At 35.5% G+C, this 15,402-nt stretch overlaps 1 protein-coding gene across 2 annotated transcripts in view; it reads right to left on the bottom strand.

Annotated features, from left to right (window-relative positions):
• Positions 1-15,402, bottom strand: part of Magi3 (membrane associated guanylate kinase, WW and PDZ domain containing 3) — a 200,779-nt gene that overhangs the window by 80,948 nt on the left and 104,429 nt on the right. For both annotated transcript variants that reach the window (XM_005369757.3, XM_005369758.3), the window contains exons 3-5: positions 6,894-7,013; positions 4,324-4,533; positions 1,198-1,375 (exon numbers count right to left, since the gene is read on the bottom strand). In XM_005369757.3, the coding sequence (XP_005369814.1) occupies positions 1,198-1,375; positions 4,324-4,533; positions 6,894-7,013 (508 nt within the window). The remainder of the gene's footprint in view (positions 1-1,197; positions 1,376-4,323; positions 4,534-6,893; positions 7,014-15,402) is intronic.

Here is a 15,402-nt window from a genome sequence, read left to right on the forward strand (position 1 = left end):
AGAGAGAGAGAGAGAGAGAGAGAGAGAGAGAGAGAGAGAGAGAGAGATAGAGAGAGAGATAGATATTCTTTGGGTAAGTACCCAGACCTCAGTAATCCACTGTTATTTAATTATTAAATTCGGTAACTCTACTACATTAATATTCTACCCCTGAACAAACTGCTTTAAAGATTAGACTTACAGGTGCATAGGAATATAAAAATTCTCCATAATGAACTTTGAATGAATTATTTGCATAACATTCTCTGGAGCAAACAATATTCAATTTTAGGCTGATCTAATTATGTGGTATTCAGTACCTCTATGAATATTATTATGAATATTATATTAATACTCTTCCAGTTAAAGTTTCCTATTTGTACTTCTATTATACCAATGACTTTAAGGGTCAGTGATATTATCTACTGAATTACTTAAATACATTATTTCAATACACCAACTCCAAACTTTAGGGCTGAAAACACCTTCAGATAATGGTATGGCCCTTCCCATGACGATCAGAGACGGGGTTTCACTATGCAGCCCAGGTTGCCCTTGAAATTGCCATGTAGACAAAGATTCCTCAGACTCACATAAATCCTTCAGTCTCTGCCTCTCAAGACTGGGACTAACGTTGTAGACTACCACACCTATCTCACTGCATTGGGCAATCTACCTAAAATTTTTTCTTTTTCTTTTTTTTTTTAAGTGAAGCAAAACAGCCTTTATTCCTTCCATTTTTCATCAGCTACTTTTAAACCTTCACCAGAGACCAAGGATGGGGACACAGCTTAGTTGGTAAAGTGAGGACATGAGTTCGATCTCCAGAAGCTACATAGTAGGTACCTTGTCCTCTCAGCACTGGGGATGTGGTCAGCAGGAACAGCTTAATAGATAATATCCAAGCCAATGAGAGACCCTGTCTCAAAAACAAACTGGACAGAACCTGAGGAATTACACTTGAGGTTGACCTCTGCCTTAGACACATACAAATTCTAAAGGCCAAATATTACTTAATACAAGTTGAAGAGGAGGAGGTGAGGGGGGAGATGTTATTCAGGGAAATAACTAAACAATCAGCTTAAATGGAAAATATTTTAAAATAAAAAAGTGAAAGCTTTCAGATATTGGAATGAGTAATCAAATTGAGGTTTAAGAAAATTCCAGTTTACCATCATAGTGACAAGCATGCTGGAAGAAACACAGACATGTGCTTACTCAATGAAATAGATCATTCCTGTGTCGGTGTAGGCCATCTCCCAGTTTTTGGGCAGTGGCTCTAGATTCTCATCTCTCATCATATAATTTCTAAAGTCCATGGAGCTATTTGTTTGGTTATAACTTGGAACAGTCTTCATCCAGCAGTCAGATGACTCAGAATGCATCTCCCTGGTTTCTGTAATTGTTGGAAACGGAAAAGTATAAATAGTAAAGTTAACTTTTTTTAAACAAAATGCCAAGTGCATATATCAATACATATATCATTAGAATTATACACTACAAATTGTCTTATCTCATATGTATATACTCTTGCATTAATTTTGAAATAAACATACTTAAGTTTTTCTCATTTTCTGAATAAAGTAAGCTCCACTCCTCTGATGCTAGTCTGAAAAAGCAGCAAAAACTCCACCAGAATCAATTCAATAAGAATCTTAATAGCAGCACTGTACTTACACAGACCTTTTACAAGGCAAGTTCTATTTTAAGCATTTAACATATATTAACTCATAGTCTTCATAGCAACCCAATTAGTATTATTATTATCTTTTTATGCATTGAGGAAACCAAGCCAAAAAGAGGCTAAATTAGTCAGTTCACAACTCATTAAACAGCACAGCCAGAATTTGCATCTAGCATACCATGTTTTTGACAGCTATACTAAGCAGATTCATATACTTTTAACATGGGTATTTAAGTAATATTTTATTTTTAAAAGTTAAGTGTATTAAATATATTAAAATCCTTTTAGAGTCCCAAACTCTGTAACATAGGTAGGTAGACTAAAACTTGGTTATTGTCTAGGGAGTCTACAAGTAATATACTTAAAACACATTCTTAGAACTTATAAATTTACATTTTATCATTTTCACACTTTGTATAAGCAACATCTCTAATCTAGATAATTTGGAGGAAAGCCTCTGATATCACGAGGCATCAACCCATACCTACTTCAGCTCTAGTCATCCCTAGGATAAATCTACTCATACAATTTATTAATTTTCCTAGTTATGAGAGATTAACAGCACTAACTAAAATATAAGTTATAATAACAATATCCTGTTCTAGACGTTATGCAAATGTATTTCTCTCTTGCTATCCCAAAATATCTTAATATATAGTAATATTTTCAGACCACTTTTCATTGTGCGTAATAGAAACTGGAGAAAATTAAGGTGCAGCTTACAGAGGACTACTGAACTACTTTTATTTTATTATCCTGTATCTTATGATGACCTCGTTGCTTATTTCACGGAGAAAACAGGTTATAGATTGATCTCTGAAACAGTGACCAGTCACTACCACATTCTTTTTCCTTTCTTCACTCTGCTCCAATCGCATACAAAACATTGCCCACACCATGACCAAACACGCTGGCTTCTTCGCTGCTGTCTAATATTCCAGTCATACTACCATTTCAGATATTTGAATTTACAGTTGAATCTGTTAGAAATGCTCTTCTCGATACACATGAGTTCCCCCTGTCTATCCACGTGCCCTGCATCACTCTGAGATTCTGTAAGCAAGAAGGTCATCCCAGATAAGGCCTTTTAACCTCAGTGCTTCTGACCCACAAGTCCAAACAAACCTCTTTTCTTTCTAGATTGCTTAGGCTGTGATATTATACTATTAGCAGCAGAAAGCCAAGTGAGATGCTTGCCTCTGAAGCTGATTATAAATTCCACTGTCTCCAACACACACACACACACAGAAAAAATGCTCTTCTCTCAGATACTTGGAGTTTACTCATTTGTTTTAAGTCTTCTCTGTCACTATATCCAAAACTACAAGTTGACTACCTCTATTTTCTTTTTACCTCCTTGAATGCCTTGTTTAGCGTCATCAGACACACTATACATGTTATTTATCCAGTTATTATTCTCTCATCAGAAAGTAAAGTCCATGAGAACAGGAGCTTTTTTCTGTTTTGTTCACTCCTTTATTCCTGGGATTTAGAACAAATGCCTAGAGATTAGTAGCCTGGCAGATGTTCAATAACTATTTGTTGAATGAGCATATAGATGAAATTCCTGGTTTATTTTCTCGCAGAATATGTAATAAAAATTTAAAGGTATCCAATGTAGAAATCAATCTGGAAGTGAGTTACACTTGGGGAAAAAAGTATGCCAGACAAAAGCAACATCAACTAAATAATCTGTAATAATTTTTCCATGCAATTCAGTGACTAAACCTTTTAAAACACAATTTCAGTCTTCACATCTAAATGTATTGGCTAGTTCATTTAACATTAAGCATATGTATTGTGAAGGTAGAAAAATACGCAGAACTCACCATCTGGAGAGGGAAATAAACAATGATCATATAATGTAAAAAACTATATACAAAGAAAATTTTAATAGGTGATGAAAGAAAGATGAAGATGCTTCAGGATTACTAGATGAGTTGCAAATCTAGGGACATGATCAACATTTATTTCCTTCTCTTGAAGTGAATGCAGAAATGGAAAAAAAACAGAAAAAATTCTAGCCTTTAGAGTTTACACACGAGTGTTCCAAACAGAATGTTTCTAATAAATAACACTGACAGGAGTCTTTTGTGAGCCTCTGACTTCCTAGCTCTACTCTCAGTTAAGTTTAACAGTCTGGAAAATTACAAAATTATTCAGGGATACTTAGGGCAGATTCTTTATCCTTTACAGTTTTATTTTCATTCAGTAAGACATATGGAAAGATATGAATCTTATTTTCAAATTATCTTTGAGTGGATCCTGAATTTAAATTTAAAATATTGCTGCCTAACTTTTCAGATAATTTCTTATGGCACACCTCCAAAGTCTATGTGCTTCGGGTTAAAAGCTGTTAGAAAACCAGTTTTGTTTTACTCCTGAGAAACAGGAATTATGCAGGTAAGATTCCCATATCCCAGCATCACAAGTGTTCCAGACATATCATTAATGATAGTCACTGCCGATTTATCACAGTTAAGAAAACTCAGATTCGCTTACAGATGATCCATAGATAATACATTGTTCCACACACAGATTTCACAGAAAACAGAATCCTATCATCTGCTCTATAAATATTTCAATAAAAGTTTTATTATTTCAATTAAAGGTCAAAGCCAATCAAAAAAAAATCAGAAGTTGTTAATCTGTTTACAAACCCATGTTTCCACTGCCATTAACAGCATCTTTGTCCTCATCTTCTTCTTCTTCAGGGAGAGAGCTGTCCATCCTTTCCATCTTGCTGACAGATGTAGTTCGTTTTCTTTGAGATTCTGTGTCAAACTCATTGTCAAAGAGGACCTGATCGACCGGATCTGGCTGGAAAGGACTAGGCTCTGCTGGAGGCTTGGGAGTGCCATAGAAGTTCCCTGTGGTGTACAGAACGACAGCAGCTAAGAGCACGGGTGCTGACCGAGTCACATGAATATGGCTCACAGAATCGCTGCTGCTTCCTACACTGAAGTTGTGTAAGTCCCTAAAGCATTCCCTGAGAGAGGACGCAATAGAAATGAGAGAATAGACTAATTTCTCATATATCATGTTATATATAAGCTAACATATTAATACAATTTGTATTAGCTATAAAGTTGATTATATCAATTATTTATTCATATTGGATTTAGTTTTATATGGATTCTAAATTAGGGCCAAATTTGGAAATATAAAAACATTAACTGTCTTATGCAAAAATGAAAGAATAAAATTAACTCAAATACTTATGTTCTAATACACAAAATGAATTATTTTACTAAGAGGATGTATACAGACAAAGGCTAAGAACTATGTCATACAGAAATATAAAATGTTTGTGTAATTTGAAAAGGGTTTTCTGCACATTTTAATTATACTACCTGAAAATTTTGTTGTTTTGTTTTGTTTTATTTTTCGGGACAGGGTTTCTCTGTATAGCCCTAGCTGTCCTGGAACTCTCACTGTAGACCAATGTGGCCTAGATCTCACAGAGATCCAGCTGCCTCTACCTCCCGAGTGCTGAAATTAAAGGTGTGCGCCACCACCACCTGGCTACTACCTGAACATTTTTTGAAGAGACATTATTGATCAAGTTCTTTACTAGTATACTAACAAAAGTGTTTTACAGAGGATCCATGACTTTTACAATACCAGTAATTGGTCCATTAGAATGAAAACAAACAAAATACCTTTCAATTTGTTATGGAAGCAAGCATAATGAGAAAATGTTCAGCAAGTTTAGTTGTCCTGACAGTTGTTGCCCTATTCCTTTTGACTTTACATAGGTCATTATGAAGGGGAGGATGAGCAAATCAATTTTAAATCAATGAATGATTCATGGGAGATAAATCCAGAAAAAGTAGTTAGGTAAAAGTTTACAGGTAGGAAGAAAATGACTAAAAATTTTGAGTAAGAGATATGATCAGAATGATCAAAGCTGAACTTGAGGGCTGGAGAGATGGCTCAGAGGTTAAGAGCACTGACTGCTTTTCCAGAGGTCCTGAGTTCAATTTCCAGTAACCAGATGGTGACTCACATCCATCTATAATGAGATATGGTTCCCTCTTCTGGTGATCAGACATGCAGACAGAACATTATTAATAATAAATAAATATTTTTTAAAAAGTGATCTTGAAGAAGCCCAGCACTGTAGCAATCGGAAGGATGGAATGAACAGAGGCTAGAAACTGAGGATGGAGGAGAAATCACACTGCAGTAGTGCAACTAGCTCATCTGAAGTGCCTATAACAAGGCACTGAAAAAGAAGAGCTTGTGAAAGTGGCAGCAGGAAGAAATGACAAGACGTGGTAATAAGAGAAATATGTTTTCTGGACAAAAATGTGCATATAAATGCACATATATACATATGAAAGAGATGCATTCAAAGCAGTTTTATTGAACATCATCTAAAGACACTGAAGACAGCATCAAGTAAGAAAGGCATTACTACTAGACAGAACTTGTGAAAGAAACAATTATAAAAGCAGAATAAAGCAATGTTGAAAAGTATAAGGTGCTATGGGAGAATAAGCTTGCCAAGTCCAAAGTGTGTTAAATAGAAAAAAAATAAGTACATAACAAGGAATCGTTTAAGAGTTGAAACTGATCTCAAGTTTGTACTTCAGGGAAACAGAGATATGAAAATTCATTGTTGGCTCTATCCTCCATTTTATACTTTCTTCTTTAAATGTAAGTTTTCTCAAGTATACAAACTTTATATTCCTACCCATGAACAGAAAGCCATCAACAAGTATGTACTGGTTCAGATGATGACAGTGAATTGCTATGAAATATGTAAACTTGCCAGTCTGGTTAATTTTTAGTTTACTGTTCACAATGAACTTTTCAATGTGATGTAATGCTTCTCACTATTGTCAAACACCACCTAATTAGTAAATTAAGAATCTTCTAAGCAAAAGAACAATTTTCTAATAAATTAAGATTTATCTTTATTTTATGCGTACAGTTGTTTTGCCTCAGGTATATCTCTGTGTGTGTAGTGCCCACAGAAGCCCAAAGAGAGCATCAGATTGCCTGCAACTGAGTTTCAGACAGTTGCTAGCTGTCATGTAGGTACTGGAAATCAAAAGCAAACCTTCTAGAGGAGCAGTCAGTGCTCTTAACCATTGATCAATATCTCTCGTCCTCCCAAATAACATTTTTTTTTTTTTAAAAATCAACTTTACTGATGAAATTCCCTTTGAAATGATTCCGGCCATCTGGCGAATTCAGGTAGTTCTAATATTTGGAGACATACCATCATACGTTCCGCTTTCTAACAAGGCTCCGCTCTCTTCCAGTGCTTTGAACTGTTCAACAGAAATGAAATTATAGTCCACCCCTGGAACTTCCCCATCCCTGGGAGCCCTTGTAGTGCCTAAGGAGAAAAGAAAAATATAATTGTAAAGTACTTTTTAAAATACAAATTATCCAGAGTCCTATAAAGTTCAGTCTAAGAAGACTACATGGAAGACACAGCTGGTTTAATACATTATATCTGATAAAGACCAGAAAATAACCATGAAATTCAAACCTATAAAAAAAACCCTAAAGGTTAATGCTATAAAGACTTAATTTCCTGGCATACAATTTTTAAAAAAGATTTTATTTTTAAACTTTTACGTGTGTGTGTGTGTGTGTGTGTGTGTGTGTGTGTGTGTGTGTGTGTGTATGTGTGTATGTATGTATGTATGAGTGTAGGAGCCCACAGAGTTGAAAGGAAGAGGTTGGAGCCTCTGAAGCTGGAGTTACAGGTGGTTGTGAGCTACCTACTATGGGTTCAAGAAATCAAATCTAGATTCTGCAAGAGCAGTATCTGCTCTTAACCACTGAGACATCTCTCCAGCACCATTTAAAATCCCAACATTGTTACTGCAAGAAGGAAAGATAAATTCACCAGGAACAAACTTCATCACCCCTTACAATTTTAACAGGGCATAAAGGACAAAGATCACATCAATTTTTGGCATATACATTTTGAGGTGGGAAAAGATGGTGTCTCATTATATCTCCCTGGCTTTGTAAACCAGGCTAGACCCAAACTTACCTCTTTTTATATCTAAAATGTGAAAAAGGCCCACAAAGATTATGATTATGAGAAAAATAATAGGCTGAGAAAAATAATGGCTATGGAAACATTCTATAAAGTAATTGTGCTGAATTTTCTCCATCATTTAAAACCCATCTTTCTAAAAAAATATAGGAATTTTATTTTAGATCCTAGAGGATACAAAGGTTATAAAACATAGCTTCCTCTTTTGGTATAATACTTATTATTTTTATTATCAAAATTTTTGTTTCTCATATGATGAACTACATTGTTAATAGTCTTTCAATCAGCTAGGCAATAGTGGTGCATGCCTTGAATCCCAAACTTGGGAAACAGAAGCAGGTGGATTTCTGTGAGTTCAAGGCCAATCTGGTCTACAGAGTGATTACAGGACAGCTATGACTGTTACACTGAGATCAAGAGATTTTTGCTTTATATTAAGTATAAAGTTGCTAGGAAATCGAAGAGTTAAAAATTATAACTTAGAATTTTCTATAAAATACAGGAGAATCCATGGATACAATAACTACTTTTTTCCATTAAGATGAGGAGCTTTTCCCTTCAGTCTAAATTTTAACTTACTTTTACTAATTTAATGGCAAACATACTATGCAAGTTTAGGAGTCTATATTTCCATCTCCCATCCTCCTGGAATGTTCCTAATACCATACCATGGAAGGAATGTTAGGCTAGACCCTTGAATAATTGGAACTCCAGCCAACAAATAATAGCAAAAGGATCCCAGACATAAAGGCAGAGTCACCCCAGCTTCCCCAGTGCCCATTAGGCTGTCAATGGCTGCCACAGGAGTGATGACAGTTAAACCCAGGCCTCATAAAGTCATAGCAAATAACACATGACAGCCATTTTAAGCTACTTTGTTAAGTATCAAAGGTTAACAGGATATGCAAATGAATTTTACTACAAAACATGATGACTATATAAAATCCAATTCATAAGCAAACCATATTGCAAATAATACCATAAAAACAACACCAACCCAAGGGGCAAGAAGAATTTTGTTTTAGTCTATTATTATTATTATTATTATTATTATTATTATTATTATTATTATTATTATTATTATTACTGATATGATTTAGAACAAGTATTTAACCTCTCTGAGATTCATTATCTAAGCGGTGTTGGACAAGATGGTGCTCATGGTACTTTCTACTAATAGGCATGATTTTAGTGCTAATTCTCATCTCAAACTACTAACTATAAACTCTAAACTTTTTCCCATAATACATCAAAATCTATTTTTTCTCCTACTCTTTTGTCTTTAATATCTCAATAACTGTCTTTAGTTTCCTGATACTCTCTACATATTTTATGTGTACAAGTTACTTAGTACATTTCTCCTTTCAACAAAGAAAAGAGGTCCATTTACTCAGTTCCTGCCTCCTCCCTTCATTTTCTCTTCAGCACACGACAAGCATATCTTCGGCACCATCACTAAGACAACTCCCTATGTCCAAAGCTAACCTCTACTTTAAATCAATGATCACTTCCCACTCATCATAATACCTAAGGACATGTGATACAATGGATCACTCTCATTTCCTGTTTTAGTCTGAGGTACACAGAGAAGTATACAAAATATGCTCTTAACAATTTAAATTAATGCAGATCAATTCAGGTGAAAATGAAAATATCTCTAGCTTCCTGTGCTGGCACATAACTTAGAACTCAGCATTTGGGCAGCAGAGGCAGGCAGATGTCTGTGAGATCAAGGTCAGATCTAAACAGCAAGTCAAATGCCAGTCAGGATTACACTGTGAGACGATGTCTCAATAAGCAAACATAACCAAACAAAAACCATTTCTGAAACTATAAAAGGTACTTTGTGTGCTTCAATAAGCCTTTTATTCCTTCCATCCCCAAAATAACCATCGTCTAGATATTTGTGAGGTTGACTTCCTTTCTGTTTTCTGGAAATACCAACTAAATAATGTATTTCTAAGAAACAGTGTGTTTTGCCTGGTTTGTAACTTCATTTGATAGGAATGGTCCATTACCAATTCTTCTGTGTGTTCATACAAGACACTTGTTAATCAGGTTTTAAAACCTTGCCAGTTAACTGAGTATTTCAAAGCACCTCACCACATATTTAACAAATAAATGCATTAGGAGATTAAACACTCACTTTATATGCTGATTGGCTACTGCAATTTGCAGATGGTTTATCTCCATCTCAACTCAAGTTAAGGCTTGGCCCACAATGTAATAGTGTTGAGAGGAGATGGCATAATTAAACATCAATCATACTCAGCTATGAATCCTGAGAGATACAATAATGACTGGCTTGGCAAGACATGCTCACTGGTATAATAGTGGCAAGGACAATATTAGATATTTGAGTCTTGCTCCACAAAAGGAAACCCATATCTGGCACCATTATCAGGCCAAGACCTGTGGCTAGACAGGTCCCAGGCTCTAGGGGGGAAACAACTACTATTTCACCGAATGGAAAAGTACTAAACTGAATCTTTATACCCTTACATCAGTGCATCTCTCGACCTTCATCTGAGAAACTTCTATTTGTAGAAGATGGTGATAAACACAGAGATGCATAACAAGTCAAGGTACAGAAAATAAGTAACTGCAGAATGCTTAGCCCTAATTGGAACATATATACCATATCTCATACTTCTATTAACAAGGCTCAGGGGTCATTGCCAAAGAGGGGCAGAAAACAGTGCAAAAGCCAGGGGTAATAAATGAGTACAAAGAAACAGTGTCTTCTGGGAAAACTACACATACAAACTTATAATGGTTACAACAGTACACACAAAATCTGGGCAAGCCCAGGCTAGACTAAATTCCAACATGAAAATGGGAGCTGGGCATGAAAGTCCATCTCTAACTGGGAAGTTATTGTTAACTGTTAGCTTGTGAGAGAGGGAGAGACAGATTTCTCTTAGAATTGTCACCCTGCCAAGCTAACAGTGCTCCAACAGAAAACCACACGTTCAAGAATTTGGGGGTAGCATATATTGGGTCTTGATGGAAAATGGAAAAGGACACAAAATTGGGTGAACAGAGAAAGGAGATAAAAGTAAATCTGGTTAAGAGGTGAAGGAGGGGTAAATATGATCAAAACATGTTGTATAAAGTTTTCAAGGGGGAGGGGAGTAATTTAGGTCAAGTGAAATGGCTCAGCAGGTAAAAGCATTAGCCACTTGAGCCTACAGACTTAAGTTTGATCCCCAAATTCCAAGGTGGCAGGAGAGAACCACCTCCCAAAAGTTGTTCTGTGACATCCATACACATACTTAGCATACAATAATAATGATAATAATAACAATAACAACTATAATAATAATAATAACAAACAGAAATCTAGGGAATTTAGTAATGGGCTCCAAACTCATGAAGGGACTAATATAATTCCTGTAGAATTGAATTAGTTGTCATGTGCCAGGCGTGGTGTTTTCTGTCTATAATCTGGAGACTGAGGACATAGACACAACAGGATTGTGAGTCCAAGGCCAACCCAGCTACACAGTGAGACTCTATTTCAGAAAACAAAGAATAGATTAGCTACTCTTAAAGTTGGTTAACATAAAAAAACGAAGTCCAACTATTCTCTCTCACACTTTCTGGAACATGTATGCCTTTTGTTCACATATCCACTTTCCCTTCTGCTACAAAGTTCTTACCAGAGCCAAGCAAATGCTAGCATCATGCTCTTGAACTTTCAGATTAATGAATCAAAAATCCAAAAGCCACCCACCCAAATTTTTTTTCTTTATAAACAACCCAGTTTCAGTAACTTGTTACAGCAATAGAAAAAGAACTAAACAACTAGCCATATGGACTTACTATTATAAAGTATCTCTTCATGTCTTCATTCTTCTCTTTTAAAAATTAATTTATAGTTCTTTATGTTCTTGATAGTATAATAAATCATCAAATGTAATCAACCAGGAGTCTGTATAATACATCACCATTTCATCTCTAAGAATGACTTAAAAATTCTACTGTAAGATGTGCCACAGTTGTAAATATGTAGAACATAAAGTAAGTTTTAATCCCTTTTCTAGATATATATTACATACCCATAAAATACATTCATAGATACATTTCTACGAAATACAATTTGCTGAAAGCACTTTCTTCTGCACATGTGACCAAAGACAGTACAGAGAAAACAGAAGCAGAGATAACCTTTGAAAAACTATTACAAAATGCAAAATAGTTCTAATTAAAAGTATTAGTACAATTAAAAAGAAATGTTAAATTACAAATAAAAAGTACTAGAATAAGAAAGATATTTTCTTTTCACAATGATGGAATAAATTGTGATATATATATGACTAACTATTATGATCAAACAGAGGACAGCGGCTACACTGAAGTAAATAGGTGCCCTGGTTTGTACTATATCCCCTCAGGTACAGCATTCTGCTGTGTTCATTTATTGTAATTACTTGCTGCTATCTGATGATAAGCTATTAAGTATGCTGGAAAAAATAGCATAAGAACTAATACAACCTGTTGCTATCATTTGCCTTCTTACTGCTCATCTCTGAGATAATTTGCATTAGAGAAACAAAGCAGGCAGTATCTCCTCTTAAAGTTTCTTTTAAAAAATAAACCAATTTGTTAATTTTTTTAACTTTGGGGGGCACTCATGTGTGATGCACATGTATGGTGAACATGTATGGACATGAATGTGCAAGTACAATGCCTGTTTATAGATGCAAAGGCCAAACGAGAACATAATGTATCCTTTATCATTCTCTGCCTGTTCTTTAGAAACAGGGTCTCTCCCTGAACTTTGCTTTGAGTTTCCTCAGCTGGCTGGAAGTCAACAAAGCCTGGTAATCATCCTTCTCACTGCCATTTTTTCTGGAGTTAGATATTCCCAAAATGCTTGGCTTATTACATGGGTGCTGGGATCCAAACTCCAGTCCTCAAGGTTGTGCAGCATGGACTCTGAGTAGATAAGCCATCTATGGCTTCTACTGATTTTCTTTCATCTTTTAAAGAAACAGTCCTGCCAGGCAGTGATGGTGCACACCTTTAATCCCAGCACTTGGGAGGCAGAGGCAGGCGGATCTCTGTGAGTTCAAGGCCAGCCTGGTCTACAAGAGCTAGTTCCAGGACAGCTAGGACTTTAACACAGAGAAATCCTGTCTCGGGGAAAAAAAAATCCTTTGATAATAGACACAAGTACACAAGTTCTGAATTTAAACTTGACAATCTCTTCCTTTATACCTAATGCATCATACCTAGTAAAAAAAAAAAATCCTGGCCATATGAAAGCATAGACTACATGCTTTTAGAAAGCACTGCAGCAAAGGTAGACTAATCTAGGTCCTTGGTAAAGGGAAACAAATTTATAGAGTGGAGAGGAAGAGAGTGTGAAAGGAAGGAGCAGTCTGGTTTCCTATTTATGACAATGATACCCAACAGGATTTATTTTAAAAAGTCAATTATCCCCCTTCTGATCAATCACAGCACTTTCATAAAGATGGGTAATTGCCACCAGGCTTTCTGTTATATTCTATTATTACAATGCCATAATTATTCTATTTTCATGATAAACTGATATACAGCATACCAAATGTATCTGTTATTTTCTAGTCATAGCCTTTCCATATAAATTCTAGAGTCAGAGACCCAAAAGGAAGGCACCGCTCAAAATTCAAGAACCAGAAATTTCTACTGAACTAACAAGATGGCTCAGCAGGAAAAAGTGCCTTCAACCTGAGTTTGATCTCATGACCTACCTGGGATCATGCTGTCCTCTGACCATCCACTCTCACTCACAAGTAAATGAATAAATGCAATTTAAGAAATTTTAAAGGGAAATTCCATCAATTTATTTAGGTCTTCTTATTCTTACCCTTTAGAGAAATGTTACTCTTCCTTAGGTTAATTTCTATGTATTTTATTCTTTCTCTTTTGAGATAAGATTTCACTGGATAACCCTGGCTGTTCTCAAACTTGGGACGATCCTAATATTTCATCCTTTAAAGTTCTAGGATTAAAGTCATATGCCACCATGCTACTTTTGAAGCAGGTGTTAGCCATACACACAAGCATTCATACAGGCACTTTACCAGTGAACTATATGCCCAATCAAATAGTTTGCAAACTTTTAGTTTCAAATTACTGATGGCGTAAAATAATACAATAATAGGTTTGGTCACTTTGTTGAGATATTAATTACCTACAATAAATGCATTAATTCCAATAGTATAATATAATGATTGTGTTTTAGAAACCATCAGCTCCAGGTTTTACTAGGTCCTTTTGCAGTCTCTTTTCTATAATAGCTCCTGACCTTCTGACAGTACAGTCTTGTTTTTAGTAGAACCTCCTGTACGTGGAATATGTTAACTTGATTATAGTAATAGTCTCCATCTGGCCTGCTTAGTTTGGCATGAAGGTTAAGATTCACCCATGTTCAATTTCTTCTTATGTACGACATGTCATTTATGAAAAAAAGAGTTGCTTTCCATTCTTTTCCAAGCAAAATGACTTCTACTTCTTTTGTTTGTTTGTTTGATTACTCTGGCAAGAATTCTAAGTACTAAGTTGAATGGTATAGCAGCAAGTAAACATCCCTGGCAAGTTGCCTCATATTATAGAAAAAACTAACTGGGCACTGGTGGCGCACGCCTTTAATGTGGCTGGGGAGGCCGAGGCAGGTGGATCTCTGTGAGTTGGAGGCCAGCCTGGGCTGTTACACAGAAAAATCCTGTTGAGAGAGAGACAGAGACAGACAGAGAGACAGAGAGACAGAAAGAGGCGGGGAGGGAGGAAAAAGCTACATTCTTACTCTAGTATGATATTAATTGTGGGCTTTCCAGACATAGTGCATTATATTGAGGTAGATTCCTTTCCTTAAATTCCTACTCTGGTAAGTATGGTATTTTTTAATCATAATAGAAAATTAAATTTTATGGGGTACTTTTTCTGTATTTAATGAGATGCTTGTTGATTCAGAGGTTAAACTATATTTATACTGCAGACATAAATCCCACCTATTCATTACATATTATCATTTTAACAGAATTAAGTTCACTAATACTTTAAAGATGTGGGGGTCAATATCTATAAAGGATTTAGGCTTCTTTGTTGAAAGGCTTCCCCAACAATTCAAAGCTTCCTCATATATTTTTCACTTGTTGATGACTCAGTCCTGGTAGGGTTTTGTTTCTAGCCAATTGCCTAGTGCATAGTTAGTTATTCCCAGCACTGTCTAACTTTCACATCAGCGGCCACGTCCCTACTTTCTCAGTTCAGACATTAAGCTTGCTCTGTAAATTGTTAGTATTTTCAAAATTTCTGTTTTACTTATTTCCTCTATTATTTTTCTATTTTATTTAATTATATCTGCTCTCATCATGACTATCCTCCCTTCTTCTGACTTTGGGTCTAGCTTCTCCCCCTTTAGTCCCTTCAAGTATGAAGTTCAGAGTTTCCTGGTGACTTTTCTTCTGTTTACCTTTCATTACATCGTATACGCTTTGGTATGCTGTACCTTCATTTTTATTGGTACAGATACATTCTCAATTCCACTATAAGTTCTAATTTTAGCTACTTGTTATTTAAAGGTTCACTGCTGTAATTTCCACATATTTGTAGACTTTTCTGCTTTTCTTCTGTTATTAGTTTCATTTCGCTATGGTCATCAGAAGAGATGTCTCACATATTTAAATGTTTAAATTTGTTACAGACAGTGTGCATGGCCTGAGAA

The sequence above is a fragment of the Microtus ochrogaster genome, unplaced genomic scaffold, assembly GCF_000317375.1.
Source record: "Microtus ochrogaster isolate Prairie Vole_2 unplaced genomic scaffold, MicOch1.0 UNK60, whole genome shotgun sequence".
In the NCBI taxonomy this organism is placed as follows: Eukaryota; Metazoa; Chordata; class Mammalia; order Rodentia; family Cricetidae; genus Microtus; species Microtus ochrogaster.